Source organism: Erythrolamprus reginae, chromosome 3 (assembly GCF_031021105.1).
Source record: "Erythrolamprus reginae isolate rEryReg1 chromosome 3, rEryReg1.hap1, whole genome shotgun sequence".
Taxonomy (NCBI): domain Eukaryota; kingdom Metazoa; phylum Chordata; class Lepidosauria; order Squamata; family Dipsadidae; genus Erythrolamprus; species Erythrolamprus reginae.
In genome coordinates, this window is record NC_091952.1 from 199,812,130 (window position 1) to 199,832,729 (window position 20,600).

Sequence of the window (20,600 nt, forward strand, 5' to 3'; positions counted from 1 at the left end):
ACCTTTACGGATACCCTCTATCAAAGTCTACCAAAGAAAATGTATTTTACATTTGTTTGTTTATTATATTTATATGCCGCTCACTCCAGAGCGGCTAATAGCAGAAATAAGTACAATAGCAATAGAAAATAGTTAAAATCTAATTTTTAAATTCAATTAAACCACAATTTAAATTGCTTCTCCAAGTCTATCAATCCACAGAAATGCAAAGGAAGGGCAGCAAATGTTTTCAATAAATGGCATCTTGCCCTGCAAGGATTCGCCTTATCTGAGCAGTCCTCGGACCCAACAGTTCAGTGACCTTTCTTAGTTACAATGGCACTGAATGAGGGGGACTATTTACCAGTCCATATAGTTGCAGACATTGCATCCTCCTCACAATCACATGATCACAATTTTGGCATTTGGAAATTGGTTCACTGTTACAACAGTTGCAGTGTCCCATGGTCGCTGTAACCTGCCCTGGTGGCTTAGCCCAAGCAAAGCTAATTGAGAAACGAGCAACAGATTGAACGTCACTCTACCTCCCATTGTTTTTTCACTTACCACGGCACATGCACACTTGCATGTGTTTCCTACTTCTTCCCTGCGGCAGCTGCATACCCACATATACTCTGTGGCACCTGCCTGTGGCACTCACCCCCCACCCCATCCCCCCATTAATTCTCACCCGCAGCTCTCAGCCTCTGTTCAGCTTGCTTTGAACTTCCACTACTTCCCATTTAATTATCTTTGTGGTTCTGAGGATACCATGGCAACTGGGACTGCTGGAATTGTCGTAGCTCAGCAGTGCTATTACATGACATAGTGCTTTATGACTGCATTGCTTAGAGATGGAAATTCCATTCCCAATTGTTATTGTAACCTGAACGTTATCTGTAGATACAAATAAGTATTATTGTAACAGGCACAGTATCCAGAAGACTGGGATTCTGGGATATGTTTAATGATTACTGTTAGGAATTTCTTATTTTTTATTTCATTTTTCTGCTATTTAATTTGATCAGAAGGAACCCAACGGATACTTTCTGAAGATTTGAATCACACTAATTGTAAATCTTAAATTAATTTGTGAATTTCTGGATTAATAAAGCCAGGTGGATATTTTTTTGTATTATAATTATAAACTTAATCAGCAAACCCAAGACCAGCTAGAAATCTTAACGAATGAAGACAAATATTCATGTTCCAGAAAAATGTTGCAGGATCCCATCTGTGTTAGTTGTTGGAACCAGAAGTTTAGTCTTCCAAGCTTTTATACACATGCTGTGGAAGTTCTGCTAGAGAGAAGTTCCTTGAGGATGGACTCCAGCACAGTTTCAAAAACTTGGAAGACTAAACCTATCATCCTGTTTACTGGCTGAGATTGGATCCTAGAAATTTTAATTTTAGACATATCACAATATCATGTTTATGTAGCCCATTAAGCTTTTGATAAAATCCCCGTTTAATAGTTCAAAGGAGCTGTATCCTGGTACTTCTCTATCTACAAAAAGTTTTGAGAGTTTGATTGTGTCTCTTTGTCACTTTGTCCATCAGAGAAGGTTAAGGATATGATCAGGTTTGCATACAAAAGCGTAAGTAATATAGAATGAGAGTTTGAAGTTTCACTTATAAGAATCTTATTACATAGGTACATTCTGCCGAACAGTTCTGCTTAACAGTTTAAGCAGTTCATTTGCAATGATTGTTGCAATGAACGTGCACAAAGAAATTACTTTATGGTATAATATACCTTGATATACTCAAAGAATCAGCTATGGCTTCTCCTGACCTTTATGCTGCTTCTGGGAGAGTTTGACAAGCTTAGATTTAGCATCAGAGTTCTTTGAGAAAACTGAAAAGATTTAATGTTTACATTGTAGGTTCCTCAAGATGAATGGTCTGGATATACTCCTCGCGGCAAAGATGATGAAATTCCTTGTCGGCGAATGCGTAGTGGCAGCTACATTAAAGCCATGGGTGACGATGACAGTGGGGACTCGGACACTAGCCCAAAGCCATCTCCAAAGATTGCTGCACGCCGAGAGAGCTATCTTAAGGCCACCCAGCCATCACTTACAGAGCTCACAACCCTCAAGTAAGTCTGTTTTAACAATAATTATTATAGGATACAAATTCAAAAAATGATCAGATGGTGAGATTTATGGACCACCAATTATGGAAATGAGTAGGAGTATGCCTGTGTTACCAGTTGATATGTTACGATGCTGTCTAAATTACAGTTTGCGTAAATAATGTGTATTACATGCTATGAATAATAGGTTGTTTTGTTGGTTCTCTGTTACCTGAAGAGACAAAATGCCCAAGAAGCTCACTATCTACATCTGAGAGACTTTGTTCTATTCTCATTGCCATCAGTTGCCATCAGATATAGGATAAGATGGTAATTCCCCAAAGGCATTCCCCAAAAGGTTAATACTCATTTGCTGGAAATTCCTGTTAACTAAACTTAGCTATCCCTGACTTTTCTATTATTCTGCAGAATAATACTGAAAGTTGCATTTTTAAAAAAGTTTCTGTTGAAATACATTCTTTAACTTGAAGATAATTATTTTCTTCATATATTAAAAACTTCAATTAATTTGGTTTTTATTAAAATTAAATCATTTTTTTTTGTTTTAATACTGCTGATAGCGAGTTAAATTTGACAGGTTCTGACTGGTTCTGACTGGTTCTGGAGAACCGGTAGTGAAAATGCTGAGTAGTTCAGAGAACGGGCAAATACCAGAGTGGGGTGGGAACAGAGATTTTACAGTATTCCTCCCGTGCCACGTTCACTAAGCCACGCCTTCAGAACCGGTGGGGAAAAATTTTGAATTTCACCCTGGGTGATAGCAATTCCTCAGACCAGACTAATAGATCACAAGGACTAGAGAGCAGATATTACATAATTTCTAACCTTTAAAATTGTAAATTCATATTCTATTCCTGTTTCTGAATCAGTATTATTATTTATTTTTTAAAGCATTCCAAATTACACACTTTAAAAGTCATGCAATTTTAACTCATCTAATACAGATTTTGGAGCACGTGTTTCTGTAATTATGCCATTTTTAGTATTTATTTTTCAAAAACATTCCTCATTTTTGCAAGTAATTTTATTTAATGTATGTTTATTGCATATTTTTCAGTTGTAAACTCTATTGCAAAATTTTTAGAAGTCCAGATTTTTAGTACATATATAGATCTACGAAACGAAAATTCATTTAATTTAATTAATTTAAAATTAAATCAGTATTATAATGAAGTAAGTTAATTTAAATAAGATCATTTTAAATGTCCAGCAAAAATGTAAAAATCTTGTACTACTGAAGTACTAGATCTGTTAAGTAGGAGAAGTTTGAGCTGCATTTATGAATCAGAACACTAATCAGTATGGATTTATTTCTATTTATTTAAACTGTCTCTGATTTTTCACTCTCAGATAATAGCCCAAAACTGACTGCATTAAAAAGACACTGAACATAATTTATGAAGGGTTTAAGGCAAGAAGGAACAAATTTATGTATTCTAATCTTATGACCACATTTTCTCTTTACTGCATAGAATATTGCTGCATTTCAGATTTTCAATACTAGAAATTCTCAGTATTTTCCAATACTAGACATATAATATAAATCATACTTTTTTGGGAGAACAATAAGAAGGCAAAGTATTTCACAATCCGCGGTGCTTTTTATTTGAGTATAAAATTGGCCACATTATATAAGCAAAAATACTTTCTGATTTCTTTTAATATATTTTCTTCTTAGCCCACCTCACAATCTCCCTCCTACAATCTGTTCCCCATGCCATGGTTTCCATGTGGTTACAGAACACTTTTTGAACATTATAGTTAAAATTCTGAATAAAACACAGCTTGCTGTGATCATGAAATCACACCTCCGCTCTTTTACTCCCATTATCCTACTAGGAAGTGAGAAGCTGTTGTTATTTTTTCCTTCAGATGGCAATGTTTGCTGGGAAAGGAGGAGGGGAATAAAAATAATTATCAGGCAAATAAAACTGTTCTGATTAAATTGATTCTTTTACTGCCCCTTCATAATCACCCCATGCAGATTAATGCTTAAAATAATTTTCTTGATTTTTAACTGTACAGGTAAAAGAATTAGGATTTAACAGAATATGGCCTGTGAATCTAATAGAAGAAAAAGACAGAGCTAGTTAAATCCTTGAACCTATTTAGAATGTAGTGCTATTACTTGAATAGTGAAAAAAGTACTTTTGCTGGAAAAGCTCGAAAAAAGCAATGTTAGTATCATTTTCTTTTAAGTGAGAAGATGCTGAATATAAGCAGGCCTTTAGACATGAAATTGCCCAATGTAATGCGTAAGCGGTTTACAACTGGTATATATAAACAGCAACAAGATACAAAGCTAAAGCTCTAAAATTTGGAAAACGAAGATTGTTGGTTTAAGTTACATTTACATTTCCATGGAGACATTGCTGTTTCTTCTGCCAACAAAATGTTAATGCATGCAGTTTTGCAGAGATATCAGATGAAAAATTATCAGTTGCAATTCAGTCCTTTAAAAAAGTACTGGAAGCATTCCCCAACGAATTTTTAAGATGGTGATGCTAAAATTGTTGATGACAATAAAGAATGCACAATAACAATAGATACAGTGATACCTTGTCTTACAAACTTAATTGGTTCCGGGACGAGGTTCTTAATGTGAAAAGTTTGTAAGATGAAACAATGTTTCCCATAGGAATCAATGGAAAAGCGATTAATGCGTGCAAGCCCAAAATTCACCCCTTTTGCCAGCCGAAGCGCCCATTTTTGCACTGCTGGGATTTCCCTGAGTCTCCCCTCCATAGGAAACCCCACCTCCAGACTTCCATGTTTTTGTGATGCTGCAGGGGAATCTCAGGGGAATCGCAGCAGCGCAAAAACGGGCGCTTCGCTGGCAACAGAAGTCTGGAAGTGGGGTTTCCCAGTGAAGGGAGCATCAATGTAATTGCAGCATCGCAAAAACACCTCGTCCTCGAAACCCCACCTCTGGACCTCTGTTTTGCTGTGTTGCTGTGAAGCCCCACCTCCGGACTTCCGTTGCCAGTGGAGTGCCTGGTTTTGCGCTGCTGGGATTCCCCTGAAGCATCACAAAAACACCGAAGTCCGGAGGTGGGGTTTCCCATGGAGGGGAGCCTCAGGGGAATCCCAGCAGTGCAAAAACAGGTGCTTCACTGGCAACGGAAGTCCGGAGGCGGGGCATCCCAGTGGTGACGGTAGGTTTGTAAGGTGAAAATAGTTTGTAAGAAGAAACAAAAAAAATATTAAACCCCGGGTTTGTATCTCGAAAAGTTTGTATGATGAGGCATTTGTAAGACGAGGTATCACTATACTTTCAAGTGAATTGCTGTTATTTCTACAGAAGGGGAGTTTTTCAAAAAGTCGCAGCATGTGCTAATTTTTATATGAAGTACATTTTGTGTTAGTCTTTCTGTGACATATTTAGAGATTTAAAAGTACATTTTATTTTCTATTTTAATTCAAAATTTCAAAATAATTATTCCAACTCAAAGTAATATCTGATCATGCTTACTTGTAATCCTGCAGTTCTAACCTTCAGCAGACTACACTTGGCTTTATTATCTGTGATTGCTGTAAACCTTATACAAAATGATTGCAAAGATTCTATTTCATTTTAGTAGAATTATATTAGCAAATATAATTAGCCATCAGTTGTATCTTCATGAGGTGCATTTTAAAAAGTAAAATTTTGTTTGCTTTATTTATTTAATTAATTAAAACAGGAAAATGGATAAAAAATACTTTAAAATAACAAAAAAGAATAACAATTCAATTACATGATGAATGGTTTAAATAAATATTTATTTATCATATATGCATAAGTGTATATGTACATGTATGTATATGATGTATTAAACAGACACACACAAAATACACAATTCACACACACACAAAACACACATAGAGAGATAGAAACTTTTTGGGAAACATGTATAGTATTTTTGAGGTTTAATGGCTAATAACCAACGGTGGGCTATGAGCCGGAACAATAAATTGTGCTTGCGCCGCGGCTCATAAATTCTTGCGGGACCAGCGTGATTTTGCTGCTGCACCTGTGGAGGTAGCAAAATCATGCACGGAGCTGCAGGTAAAACTTGAAACACAGGCGCAATTTTGCTACCTCCACAGGTGCAGCAGCAAAATTGTGCTGGTCCCGCAAGAACTTACGAGCCGTGGCGACGAGCACCGTTCCCTGTAGGCTGCACACGTGAGCGCGCATGCACCCCAAAATACCGGGTCGCGCACCCTTTTCCATGGGCGCGCAGTCCCCATTTTCCATGGGCGCGCAGTCCCGCGGGGGGGGCGGGGAGGCGCTGGCAGCAGAAGGGAAGGGAGCCGCAGTCGCCCCTGCCTCCCCATGTTGCTTCCGGCCCCCTCGGCCTTTCGTCACTGCCCCCCGCCCGATCCGCCCCCTCTGCTCCGCCGCCGCCTCCTACCTTTGGGCGCGGCTCCTCCGCACCCAGAACGCACGCCCTGCCCGTCTCAGTCCCTTTGCTGAGAGCACTTTCATCCCGGGCTCTCAGCAAGGGGGTTGCAGGAGAGGCGGGGCAGGTTGCGCACGCTCCCTATCTCCATACCAGGCCACTCGGAACATTCAAAATAAGAAAAACTTTCGCCAGCGAAGGCTTTTCTTATTTTGAATGTTCCGAGTGGCCTGGTATGGAGATAGGGAGCGTGCGCAACCGCGCGCGCGCCCCCGACATTAAATATCACCTTCGCCGGCCTCTGCTGAGAGAACGCCTGCCGGCGAAGGCTTTTCTTATTTTGAATGTTCCAAGTGGCCTGGTATGGAGATAGGGAGCGCGCGCAATCGCGCGCGCGCCCCCCGACATTGAATATTACCAGCCTCCGCTGAGAAGAACGGAGAGAGAACGAGAGTGAGTGAGAGCAACAGACAGCAAGATAGAGAGAAAGTGAGAGAGAGAGAGAGAAAGGGGGGAGAGAAAGAGATAGCAAGAGAGAGAACAAGATAGAGAAAGAGTGTGAGAAAGAAAACAAGAAAGAGTGAGAGAGAGAAAGCAAGAAGGGAGAAAGTGAGAAAAAGAAAGAGACCAAGAGGGGGAAAGAGAGAGAAAGAGAAAGAAAGAAAGAGAGAGATGAGAGAGGAAGGAAGAGAGTGAGAGAGAGAGACAGAGAAAGCAAGAGAGAGAGAGAAGAGTGGAAGGAAGAGATAGAGAGAAAAGATAGAAAAAAGGGGAGAAAAGAGAAATGAGAAAATGATTGAGGCAGAGAATGACAGGAGAGAGAAACAGAGAGAGAAGTGACTTGATTTAAAGCATATGGTAAAAGCACTTAAATAATAACAGAGAAAAAAAACCCAGCCCTCACCTGTTTTTATTAATAGTTATGTTTTTGGTTTTGCGGGTTGATTTAGTTTTAATAGTAATGAATTTTGGTTTTTTTAAATTATTAATTTCTTTTAATAAAAGGGATTTTTTTCTTATTTATTTATTTATTATTCTATGCCGCCCAGTCCCAAAGGGACTGTCGCTCAGACACTATACTTTTCCGGCCACACCGGAAAAAAATTAGAGGGTACATTGGCGACGAGCGCAATTTAGTGTTCCGGCTCGTAGCCCACTGCTGCTAATAACATCACTTTGGGAGAGAGTAATACCATAAAAAGTAGTACCTTTGTCCAGGAAACATGGGTTTAGTCTTTTCAACCTTTGTTTGAGTGTTAAAAGTGGCTTTTATTTGTCGAATTCTAGAATTTAAGCCAAATTCCCACAGCCTGTACTGAACAGTCCTTGCACTCAACTTCACATTGCATTATGCCATTTCATCTTGTATACACCCAGGTGATTTTCTTCTGTCACATAGGCACAGTCTCTAAATTCTTCTATCATCATTTGCTGCTGTGCACATTTTCCTGCCTTTACCAGTGTGGTTTTGTAGTCTCCTTATATCTCTTTAAAAACTTAGCAATGCCACCTTTGGTTAAGTTTCCACCAATTTTTCTTCCAATTTCTCTATAACTGTAGCCTTGTTCACTTAATAATACTATTTTACATCGCTTTCTGGGAGACCAGTCAGCTCTTTGCATCATTATTTTAATTTTATTACATTTTACAAGCTCACTAACACACTGATAAATGTTCTCTCAGCTTCAGTACATGGCATCAATAACACAATCCTACTGTGATCTGATTGGCTCATTGCCAAAACAAGGTGACACCTGATTGGCTCTCATTGGTTACACTCAGTACCTGATACCAACCTAAGCAAGTTTTGCTTCCTTTTTGTGGTTATTTGGCTATAACTTTTCATAAAATACAGATAATTGAACAGACTGTTGCATTACATTCTTGATTAAATTATCTTTCCATGGATAAATAATTTTATGGTACTATGCCCATATGTATATATGTATGTATATGTATGTGTGTGTATATATATATGTATGTATGTAAACCATAGATACATACATCCTATTTTTTGGAGTATAAGATGCACCTTTTTCCTCCCTATAAGAGGCTGGAAGTGTTGGTGCGTTTAATACACCAAATACAGCCATTTTGATTTATTTATATATTTATTTATTTATTTATTGGATTTGTATGCCGCTCCTCTCCATAGACTCAGGGCGGCTAACAACAGTAATAAAAACAGCATGTAAATCCAATATTAAAACAGCTAAAAAAAACCTTATTTCTAAAACCAAACATACATACAAACAAACATACCATGCATAAATTGTAAAGGCCTAGGGGAAAAGAATATCTCAGTTCCCCCATGCCTGATAGCAGAGGTGGGTTTTTAGGAGCTTACGAAAGCCGAGTAGGATGGGGGCAATTCTAATCTCTGGGGGGAGTTAATTCCAGAGGGTCGGGGCCGCCACAGAGAAGGCTCTTCCCCTGGGCCCCGCCAAATGACATTGTTTTGTTGACGGAACCCGAGAAGGCCCACTCTGTGGGACCTAACCAGTCGCTGGGATTCATGTGGCAGAAGGCGGTCTCGTAGATACCTTGGTCCGGTGCCATGAAGGGCTTTATAGGTGATGACCAACACTTTGAATTGTGACCGGAAATTGATCGGCAACCAATGCAGACTGTGGAGTGTTGGTGTTACATGGGCATTTTGGGTAAAGCCCATGATTGCTCTCGCAGCTGCATTCTGCACGATCTGAAGTTTCCGAACACTTTTCAAAGGTAGCCCCATGTAGAGAGCATTACAGTAGTCGAGCCTTGAGGTGATGAGGGCATGAGCGACTGTGAGCAGTGACTCCCGGTGATTGTCACGAAGCCCCACCCCCCATATCCTATTTTTAGACAGAGGGTCTGGGAAGCCTGCAGGGAGCCCTGGGGGATGGGAAATGTCAAAAATAGGTTGTTTTGCAAAAAAAATAAGCCATTTTTGTGGCATTTTTTCACAAAAATGGGATGGGCAAAGGGTCTGGAAAGCCTGCAGAGAGCTCCTGGGGAGTGGGAAAAGACAAAAATGTCTCAATTTTTGTGAAAACATTGGTGGAAAATGGGACCATATTTGCCATCCTCCACACCCAGGAGCTCCCTGCAGGCTTCCCAGACCCATTGCCCACACAATTTTTGCACAAAAACGGGCAAAAAATGGCCCATTTTTCACAAAAGTTGAGCTGTTTTTGCCTTCTAATTACTCCTTCTAGCATGACTGGAAGAGGAATTCTGGAGGTGAAGTCCACTATCTTAAATCTGTCAAGTTTGAAGACTCCTGGGTGAGGGATTAGGGGTGCAAAGATATTCAAATGTACCAAGTTTAATACTTGTGGACTTCAACTTCCTTTCCTGAGCTAGCATGACTGGAGGAGGAATTCTGGGAGTTGAAGTCTACTAGTCTTAAAGCTGTCAAGTTTGAAGACCCCTGGGTTAGGGATTAGGGGTGCAAGGGTATTCAAACTTTGCAAGTTTAAGACTTCTGGACTTCAACTCACATTCTGAGCTAGCATGAGTGATGGAGGAATTCTGGGAGTTGATGTCCACAAGTCTTCCTGCTGTCAGGTTTCAAGTGTATAAAAAATGTATATGGTTGTAAACAGTATGCATGGTTGCAAAAAGTATTTTGCTACACTGGTATTTTATTGAATAATATATTACTACACCATTTGGTTCAGAATACTTTTTTCCTTGTTTTCCACCTTAAAATATAGGTGTGCCTTATATTACAGTGTGTCTTATACTCCGAAAAATATGGTATATACTGCTTCATAGTACTTTGCAGTCCTCTCTGATTTACTGAATCAGCATATTACTCACAACAATCTGTGTTTTCCTTTTATTGACTTCAGAAGGAGGAAGGTTGAGCTGGTGAGAATCGAACTGCTGGCAGTCAGCAGAATTATCCTGCAATACTTCATTCTAACCACTGAGGCAGTACAGCTCATATATATATCTATATTAATCCTGATTAAATAAACCAATTTTATATTTCTCCCTTTTCATCTAACAGTCTTGATCTTTATCCCTGGAAATAATTTTATATTTGTAAGTCAAGTTTGAGTGATCATCTCTTTAGTCTCTGTAGTCTTTAGTTCCTTCTAATTCCCTTTAGTGTCCAAGTTTTAATCTTATGCTTTTTTAAAAAGAATTCAAAACAAATGCATTTTCCTTTGGGGAAGGATTATTTATAATTAATTTCAAAATACTATTTAAAATTTATCAGGACCCATATAAGTAGTCCATTTGTAACTTTCTAAAATGAATTTTCCAATCATAATTTGCCATTTATTCAAAAGAAATTTAAGTCCCTAAATTTATATTTAAAACTGCTTTCACTATAAAGATTTAAGAAAATTGATCTTATTGATCTCAAGGTTCCTCATAGCAAAAAGAAAAAAAGTTAAGCAATTTCAAAAAGTTATTAGAAAAAGAAAAGAAAACATTTGCTTAATACAGAACAGGAAGAACCTTTCAAAGTGCTAACTGTATTTTCAGCAAGATAGTATTCCCTCACTTTCTGGAACTCTAAACCCTCCAGATACCACTGTCTTGCAATTCCTTATGAGAAGCAGCACTTGCAAGTAATCTCAAATCTTCTCTTTATTTGGACAGGAATTATCAAACATCTTGTCTTCTCACTAGCTCTACATTCTGCTGCTGTTGTTGGCTCTGTTTTTTATGAAGCCATCTTTGCCATTGTATTCCACCTGTATGAATATAGAAACATAGAAATTTGATGGCAGAAAAAGACTTCAGGGTCCATCTAGTCTGCCCTTATACTATTTATACTTATACTATTTCCTGTATTTTATCTTAGGATGGATATATCCAAGGCATGTTTAAATTCAGTTACTGTGGATTTACCAACCACGTCTGCTGGAAGTTTGTTCCAAGCATCTACTACTCTTTCAGTAAAATAATATTTTCTCATGTTACTTCTAATCTTTCCCCCCAACTAACTTCAGATTGTGCCTCCTTGTTCTTGTGTTCACTTTCCTATTAAAAACACTTCCCCCCTGAACCTTATTTAACCCTTTAACATATTTAAATGTTTCAGTAATGTCCCCCCTTTTCCTTTTGTCCTCCAGACTATACAGATTGAGTTCATTAAGTCTTTCCTGATACGTTTTATGCTTAAATTTTAAGTTGTTTTATTCAATTCAATTCAATTTATTAGATTTGTATGCCTCCCCTCTCCATAGACTTTATGCTTAACATATGATTGTGTATGAATTGGAATGCACATGTGTTATTGAGTTGTTATACTACGAGTTTTAACTAGGGTTTTAGAATTCAGATTGTTTTTTTCTTCTAGATTTCTTTTTATTGTTGTTTGTAATTTTATATAGTAATTTTATATTGTTGTGTGCCGCCCTAAATCCTTCAGGATTGGGCAGCATAGAAGTCAAATTAAATTAAATTAAAAATTAGATTAAATTGTTCCCCTGGACAATACTTCATTGCAGTCATCCATTTCTATATTCAACTAATCCGCAGAACACAAGTAATATCACGTCTTTGATACTGGATAACTGGAGACATTTTTTAGTTGTATTTATTTTCGTATCTTTTATCTTCATCCTAAATTCGTTCAGGTTAGGGAGAGTTATTTTGATGACAAACTGAGTTCCTTATTGTTCGATAGTGGGTAAGGATCACTGGAGACAGACTTCAGAACAGCTCTTTTTATTAGCACAGCTCAAGCAACCAGCAAAAGACAGTTAGACAACTTGCCCTTTTATAGAGGGCTGCTCAGGAGTAACAGCCAATAGCATTCAAGTATTTTTCCTACCTAAATGCAGGACCTGAGTGGAAACATGTAACTAGTAAGAACATAGAACCAAGAAATCATATAAAAGATATTTCTTGGTTTGGAAATAAAAACAAAGTAGGAAATTTCAGAACATGGCCTTTGGAATTCTTTTTGATTACTTAATAATAGCACTCCTTGGGGGAAAGATGGTTAGAAAGAAGGAATTGGCAACATTCAGCACTGTTGTCTAACTGCCAATTCCATGAGGTTATAGTAAAGGAAAATTTCTGGGATTTTCATTGTTGATACCTTTTGCTTTGGTCGACAGCCCCTGGCATATAGCCAATTTTAACTCATTTTTTCCTTAGCTAACATCTCCCTGCCAACCAAATTTAGTCCTGTTCTGTTCCATTTGCAGAGAGTTATGTTGACTGATAGAGTCATGATCCCCTTTACATAATTTCTTTCCAACATGTCGTTATGTTGGAAAGACTAAAAACAAAGAGAGTCTGATCCTATTTTTTAATGCCAAAAGTGAGATACATAAACCAACTGAGTTGGCATTTCAATTTCAGAAAATATAAAAATATATTTAAATCAGTGATGATGAACATGACTTCTTATAAGTGAAAGTATTCTTAATTATCCATACTTATGCAAAAGTGACAGAGCAAGAAAATCAAAATGACATAAAATAAAACCAGATTTCAGAGACTATAGAGGAAACTTTAAAATAGTTTATACTCTTAAGGATGACATACAAAAAATGTATATGAGATAAATGGGCAAAATAAGATTGGTGAAAGATAGATCAGTTTTGAGGGGTTCAATATCTATGTGCAAAAAATATGATGACTTTTCTTACCCATTCATTGTATCTTTCTTTTCCCCCCCTCAAACGTAGAACTTTATATTTCTCCCCATTAAATTTCATTCTCTTGATTTCAGCCCCCTACTGAAGCCTGTCTAAATCATTTTGAATCTTCTCTTTTTTTCACTGAAAGTGTTAGTTATCCTATGACAAGCCATGATCTCCTGCTTCCTCATCACATATCTAGGGCAAAACCCAGTCAAATGTGGTGTGTTATAGCTTTGTTAAAAATAAGGTGAGGATAGGTGTTATTTCACATTCTCGTAGATAAGTTTTTCATAGAAGTTTCTCACAGGAGAAAGGGATGATGGGGAATGCAGATCAAATGACACAGCTTGACACAGCCAAGTCGCTGAAGCCAACTTGCCATGGCCCACTTGCCACAGCCATTTCGCCACAACCAATTCGCCGTGGGACATGGCCATCACAGGACAGCTCACTATGAGACAAATTAACAATTCCATTTCATTATTTAAAATAAATAAAACAAATATTTTAATTTTTGCTATTCACATTTCATTCTGTCCCTCCTTTCTTCAATGATTATATTATTTCTTTTATATATGTATAACTCTTGTTCTGCAGCAAGTTGGCCCTGGCGAGTGGACCATGGCGAGTAGGCCACAGCGAGTTTGCTGTGCTGAATTGTCATAGATCCAATCAGTGAACGGCTTCAAAACATTTTACTACCACACTGTGGGCATGGCTTATTTTCTGGCCATGTGACTGGGCAGGAGTGGCTTGCTGGCCATGTGACCAGGTGGGAGTGGCTTGACAATCATGTGACCGGGGAAGGCTTAAAGGACATGTGACTGGGTGGGAGTGGCTTACCGACCAACATAAGTTTTCAGATAGGTGCTTGGACTCTTTTTCAGTTGATTAAGTCACATTATTTGAATAGCCACAAAAAGGACAAATGATAGACAGCATTATTTGTTGAGAAGCAGAGTAATATTTTAAGGTTGTGTACTGAACCCAAAAGGTTCAGTATGATAACAGATTAGGCAAGTAGCTCAATTTTCTTGAATTGCTATAAAAGTTCAGTTTTAGATAATGATTAAAATGATTAAAGTGTTTATGGGTAAAAACATATACTATTTAATTATTTCCTATTTTAAAAGTAATTAAGGATCATACTAAGGTACTAGAGAAGGAAGGATAATAAAAAAATTATTAGGTATTCAATAAATAGTGCAGAAAGTTACTACCCCCATTACGCCCCCCCCCCTCCCCCTGTGGGGGCAACAGCCCATCACTGGATCCAATGTAGATGGCCTGGCAAAAAAAAATCAGTTTGCAGTTGAGCAGACTTTGGGAAGAAAAAGAAAAGAGGAAATTTGAAATCATTGTGGGGGGGGGGAGGCAATGGATGACAACCAAAATGAAGTAATCAGCAATTAATAATAATAACAATAATAATAATAATAATAATAATTTATTAGATTTGTATGCCGCCCCTCTCCGAAGACTCGGGGTGGCTCACAACAATAATAAAAAACAATATTATGGCAAAACAAATCTAATATTAAAAAAGAAGCATATAAAACCCTACCATATTTAAAAACCAAACAACAAATTGTTGAATACAAATTGCAAACAGTAGGGCTGGTAAACCCGAGTTAGACTGGAAAGTGTTTGCATTTCTTTTCTTTAAAAATACATATTTTTATTTCAAAATTATGAATATAAAATACAAATACAAATGAAGAAGAGCATCGTTGGACTCAATCCAAAGACAAATGGGAAAGGCGAATAGCACAGAGAGACAATAGCTAACAATGCAGACAGCATGACTGGGCTCCAGATGTTTGTTTTTATTAACTAGTGAGAAAATTGCCACTGTTTGCAGTTATCACTAAAATTAGGAGAACCAGAAAAGATTGTATACATATATAAAGTCACATCATATTCCGTATACATGCTTGGAGAGACTTAAAACTATTCTGCCTTGAAGGTGCAAGTTAAAGGGACCTCCTTCTGCCGCATGAATCCCAGCGACCGGTTAGGTCCCACAGAGTTGGCCTTCTCCAGGTCCCGTCGACTAAGCAATGTCGTTTGGCAGGACCCAGGAGAAGAGCCTTCTCTGTGGCGGCCCCGGCTCTCTGGAACCAGCTCCCCCCAGATATCAGAATTGCCCCCACCCTCCTTGCCTTTTGCAAGCTCCTTAAAACCCACCTCTGTCGTCAGGCATGGGGGAATTGAAATTTCCCTTCCCCTTAGGCTTATAGAATTTATACATGGTATGCTTGTATGTATGAGTGGTTCTTTAAATTGGGGTTTTTTTAGATTATTTTTAATATTAGATTTGTTTACATTGTCTTTTTATACTGTTGTTAGCCGCCCCGAGTCTTCGGAGTGGGGCGGCATTCAAATCAAATCAAATCAAATCAAATCAATTAATTAATTAATTAATTAATTAATTCTTGGAAAGGCCAGATTAAAAACCAAGTTTCAGGAAAAGATGAAAGAGGAAGTATGGAGATGAAGCCCTGTCTTCTATAACCTGTAAGTGGTTCTTGCTATCACTTACTAAGGAATCTAGCCCAAATATTTAAATTAAAAATGCTGGGCTAGGGTAACTTGCTTGTTTTCTCTGATGATTGTTTGCTTGAATAAAAAGATAAATGAATCTGGGTTTTACTAGCAAAAAAAAAAGAGAGAATTTTTGGAAACTTTAGCTCTTGGCACAGCAGGATTGTCAGCAGATGCCTTGTGCTTATCATGAATATCATCCCAGTAAGTATCAATTATATCTATCACATCACTTTTCATTTCCCAAGTTACAATTTCTAACTCTCCTTATTTATTAGCCATATATTGCTTCCTATTGTTGTAATATGTTCCACTCTGAATTTGTCATTCAAAGATTAGCAGTTGCCAAATTAGAGTGTCTTTTGCCTTGCCAACCCAGCACAACATTCATAGTTTTTTTGCACAGCTGATTTACAGCTCTGCATTCTTGTTCTGGAATTCTCCACTGACCATTGGTTTCAATACAAGTGTGGGCAGATGTTTTGGCATGAGAACTATATGTATTGCCTGGAACTGGGTAGAAAGCTGCAAATATGCACACATGTGCATATGCACTCATTTGAATATGAAAATATAGACTTTTCCTTCCCTTCATTATTATTATTATTATTATTATTATTATTGTAGTAGTAGTAATTATTATTATTATTATTATTATTATTATTATTATTATTATTATTATTTATTAGATTTGTATGTTGCCCCTCTCCAAAGACTCGGGGCGGCTATATAAAAAAACAATATTATAGCGAAACAAATCTAATATTAAAAAAGAAGCATATAAAACCCTATCATATTTAAAAACCAAACAACACATACATACCAAACATAAAATATAAAATCTAAAGAAGTGAGGTTGTCTGAGAAAATTCTTCCTTATGTTCTATTCTTTGATAAGAAATACTATCACACTGGCAAACTGACATAACCATTTCCTGTGAAAATTATTTCTTTAGAAATACAGCAAGGCCCATACCCAGGGGTGGACTACTGCCCGGATGGGGAGGAACGCAGTGGGGTAGCGAAAATGGAGCTCCACTCCAGAGCATCCAATTTGCACTGAAATATATTGAAAGAAAATGCAGGGCATCCTGTATAAGCCACACCCATAATGTGGTGTATTAAAAATTTGGTAGCCCTTCACTGCCCATACCCAAACTAGATAATCTGAAGTTGGTTAGAGGAGGAAGAAGATGAACAATAAAAATATATTGTGTGATAAGCCAGCCACAGCACATACCCACAAAACTTCTAATGTGGCTTTCCTGAACTTGACACCTGTTCATCAGTATTCAGACTCAATATTTTTTGAAATAAAAGCCTTTTCTCTTTAAGTTAAAATAAATTATGGTGATTATTAATATAGTCATGAAACTATTGGAAGGAATATCCTTATAGGTTCAGTTCCAAGTGGGGGAAAAGACACTGGATTCATGGAAGTTGTTTTGAAAGAAGCTTTAATGGAGAACAGGAGCACTTGGCGAGAGCTCCTGGACAGAAACGTTGGATCACATGCTTTCAGACGCAGGGTGAAGAGGAAAACAAAGTTGCTGTGAGTCCATGAGATTTTATAACCTCTGTTGGGCCCCACCTCAGAGTTTCCTGTATAAAAAATACACTCAGATTCCCAGGGGCTATGCAGGGATAATTCTGTAGGCTGTGTTTTTGAATTGTAGTTTGGCTGACCCTTGCTGGGTGATGGTGTAATGAAAGGGCTTTGAGCAATTCCTAATATGGAATTGCCTTGTACCGCACGAATCCCAGCAGCTGATAAGGTCCCACAGAGTTGGCTTTCTCTGGGTCCCGTCGACCAAACAATGTGGTTTGGCGGGCCCCAGGGGAAGAGCCTTCTCTGTGGCGGTCCCGGCACTCTGGAATCAATTCCCCCTGGAGATTAGAACGGCCCCCACCCTCCTTGTCTTTCGCAAGTTACTCAAGACCCACCTATATTGCCAGGCATGGGGGAATTAAGACATCTCCCCCAGGCTTTCTTATATTTTATGTTTGGTATGTAGGTGCTGTATGGTTTTTAAATTGTTGGGGATTTTTATATCTCTGGGACCGCCTTCTGCCGCACGAATCCCAGCGACCAGTTAGGTCCCACAGAGTTGGCCTTCTCCGGGTCCCGTCAACTAAACAATGTCGTTTGGTGGGACCCAGGGGAAGAGCCTTCTCTGTGGCGGCCCCGACTCTTTGGAACCAACTCCCCCTGGATATCAGAGTTTCCCCCACCCTCCTAGCCTTTCATAAGCTCCTTAAAACCCACCTCTGGCATCAGGCATGGGGGAATTGATACTTTCCCTCCCCCTAGGCTTATAAAATTTATGCATGGTATGCTAGTATGTATGATTGGTTTTTAAATTGGGGTTTTAAATTAACTTAAACTTAAATATTAGATTTGTTTACATTGTACTATTACTGCTGTGAGCCACCCCGAGTCTGCGGAGAGGGGCGGCATACAAATCTGATAGATAGATAGATAGATAGATAGATAGATAGATAGATAGATAGATAGATAGATAGATAGATAGATAGATAGATAGATAGATAGATAAATATTAGATTTGTTCCATTGTGATACTGTTTTTTATTACTGTTGTGAGCCGCCCCGAGTCTTCGGAGAGGGGCAGCATACAAATCTAATAAATTGAATTGAAATTGAATATGGCTCTGTTTGAAGAAGGTAGATCTTTGTTATGTAGAATAGAGTGATCCAGGCTTTTAACAAAAGTGTGGGGGGCGGAGACATGAGCTGGGCTATTCCCTGATGGCACATTGACAAAGGTGGGGGCTACTAAGAGTGAATGTCTAAAATCATGTTTTCAGGAATATTCTATATAATATTCTGCCTTTTAAAATATTGCCTAGGATATTTTATTTTTTTAGGAGAGGAATGGGTGCTAACTTCCTTCAGTACTCAGTGTACAATTTAAATATTTTTAACATGGGATAGAAGAAAAGGTTTCTAAATGATTTCAATATTGCCAGACTTAAAGGAAAATAGGATTTCATGTACAGTGGTCCCTCGACTTGCGCGTTCTCGATTAGCGCGAAACGCTGCAACACGGTTTTTCAAAAAATATTATTTAAAAAAATAAAATATTAAAAAATAATTTTTTTTTTATTCTGTTCCCTGAATGGAGACCGCCGGCCGCTCAATCGGGCCGGCAGGGAACAGAATGGAGCCTTCCGCGGCGGGGCTGGTAAGGGGGGGAGCCGAGGGGGGAGCCGAGCCCAGCCCCGTGGCATTCGCTTTCCTCCCGCCGGCAGCCGACTGATCGTGGGCTCCTTCGCAACCTCGGAGAGCTTCCTGGTTTTCGTGAGCTTTCATGCCCAGGAAGCTCTCCGAGGTTGCGAAGGAGCCCAGGATCACTCGGCTGCGGGTGGCAGGAAAGCGAATGTCACGGGGCTGGGCTCGGCTCCCCCAGCCCCGCCGCGGAACGCTCCATTCTGTTCCCTGCCGGCCCGATTGAGCGGCCGGCGGTCTCCATTCAGGGAACAGAATGGAGCGTTCCGCGGCGGGGCTGGGGGAGCCGAGCCCAGCCCCGTGACATTCGCTTTCCTGCCACCCGCAGCCGAGTGATCGTGGGCTCCTTCGCAACCTCAGAGAGCTTCCTGGTTTTCGTGAGCTTTCATGCCCAGGAAGCTCTCCGAGGTTGCGAAGGTTACATCTTCCGCTGCCAGCCAGGCCATGCTGGCGGCAGCGGAACAATCGCTGGCTGTCAACTTTTCTTTTTAAAACTGGGCAGGAGCTGACTTGCCTCCCCAGTGCTAAAAAGAAAAGTTGACAGCCAGCGCTGCGAAACCGCCGAAACCGGAAGGGGCGAGGTGGGGGAGAACGGGAGGCTCAGCATTCCGTCAGCCGCAGCGCTGGCTGTCAACTTTTCTTTTTAAAACTGGGCAGGAGCTGACTTGCCTCCCCAGTGCTAAAAAGAAAAGTTGACAGCCAGCGCTGCGAAACCGCCGAAACCGGAAGGGGCGAGGTGGGGGAGAACGGGAGGTTCAGCATTCCGTCAGCCGCAGCGCTGGCTGTCAACTTTTCTTTTTAAAACTGGGCAGGAGCTGACTTGCCTCCCCAGTGCTAAAAAGAAAAGTTGACAGCCAGCGCTGCGACTGACGGAATGCTGAGCCTCCCGTTCTCCCCCACCTCGCCCCTTCCGGTTTCGGCGTTCGGCAACGGAGTCCGGCGCTGGGGCCATGCGGGGCCGCTCATCCAGGGGGGCGTGGACTGGCAAGCGGCAAGCGGCAAGTGATCTGGCGGGAAGACCAAGGGAAGGTTCCTTCAGCCGCCCAACACCTGATCCGCTCCGCAGCACGGCAGCAGCGAGGAGCCGAAGATGGGGTTTCCCCTTTGCCTTTACCCCATCTTCGGCTCCTCGCTGCTTCCGCGCTGCGGAGCAGATCAGCTGTTGGGCGGCTGAAGGAATCTTCCCTTGGTCTTCCCCGCCGCCCACACGCAAACTCCACCATCTGCGCATGTGCGGCCATGAAAAAAAATGGCGCACATGCGCAGATGGTGGTTTTACTTCCGCATCCAGTATAACGCGGAAATCGGTTAGCGCGGGAGGTCTTGGAACGTAACCCCCGCGCTAACCGAGAGATCACTGTAAACCCTACCCAAGTTCATGGGATCTTTCAGCTGTTCCAAATTCATGGTCAGAATTGTGAACTCTGAAATGTATGTCATAGTGAATGTATGTCAGTGAATTTGGATGTTCTGCTCCCATCATATTTCACAACAAAAATAAATGGGTAAATAAGCCAATTTGAAGTTCAAAGAATCATAACTACTAACATTTGCATTAATCTTGAATATTGATTTTGGTTTATTTTCAATGGAAACCATTATCTGGTACTGCAGGATGGACTTTCTTTTATTGTATTATTAAACTGCATGAAGTTCAAAGACACCATAACACCTGCTGATTCAAAGTCCATTTAAGAATTAATTTTTATACGACATACTTATGATGGAGGAAGAGATTATATTCT

The 20,600-nt window shown here is 39.7% G+C and overlaps 1 protein-coding gene across 1 annotated transcript in view; it reads left to right on the forward strand.

The window, feature by feature from the left end:
- Window positions 1-20,600, forward strand: part of DLGAP1 (DLG associated protein 1) — a 130,344-nt gene that overhangs the window by 27,481 nt on the left and 82,263 nt on the right. Inside the window, exon 2 of the mRNA XM_070747582.1 lies at window positions 1,866-2,080. Within this exon, the coding sequence (XP_070603683.1) occupies window positions 1,866-2,080 (215 nt within the window). The remainder of the gene's footprint in view (window positions 1-1,865; window positions 2,081-20,600) is intronic.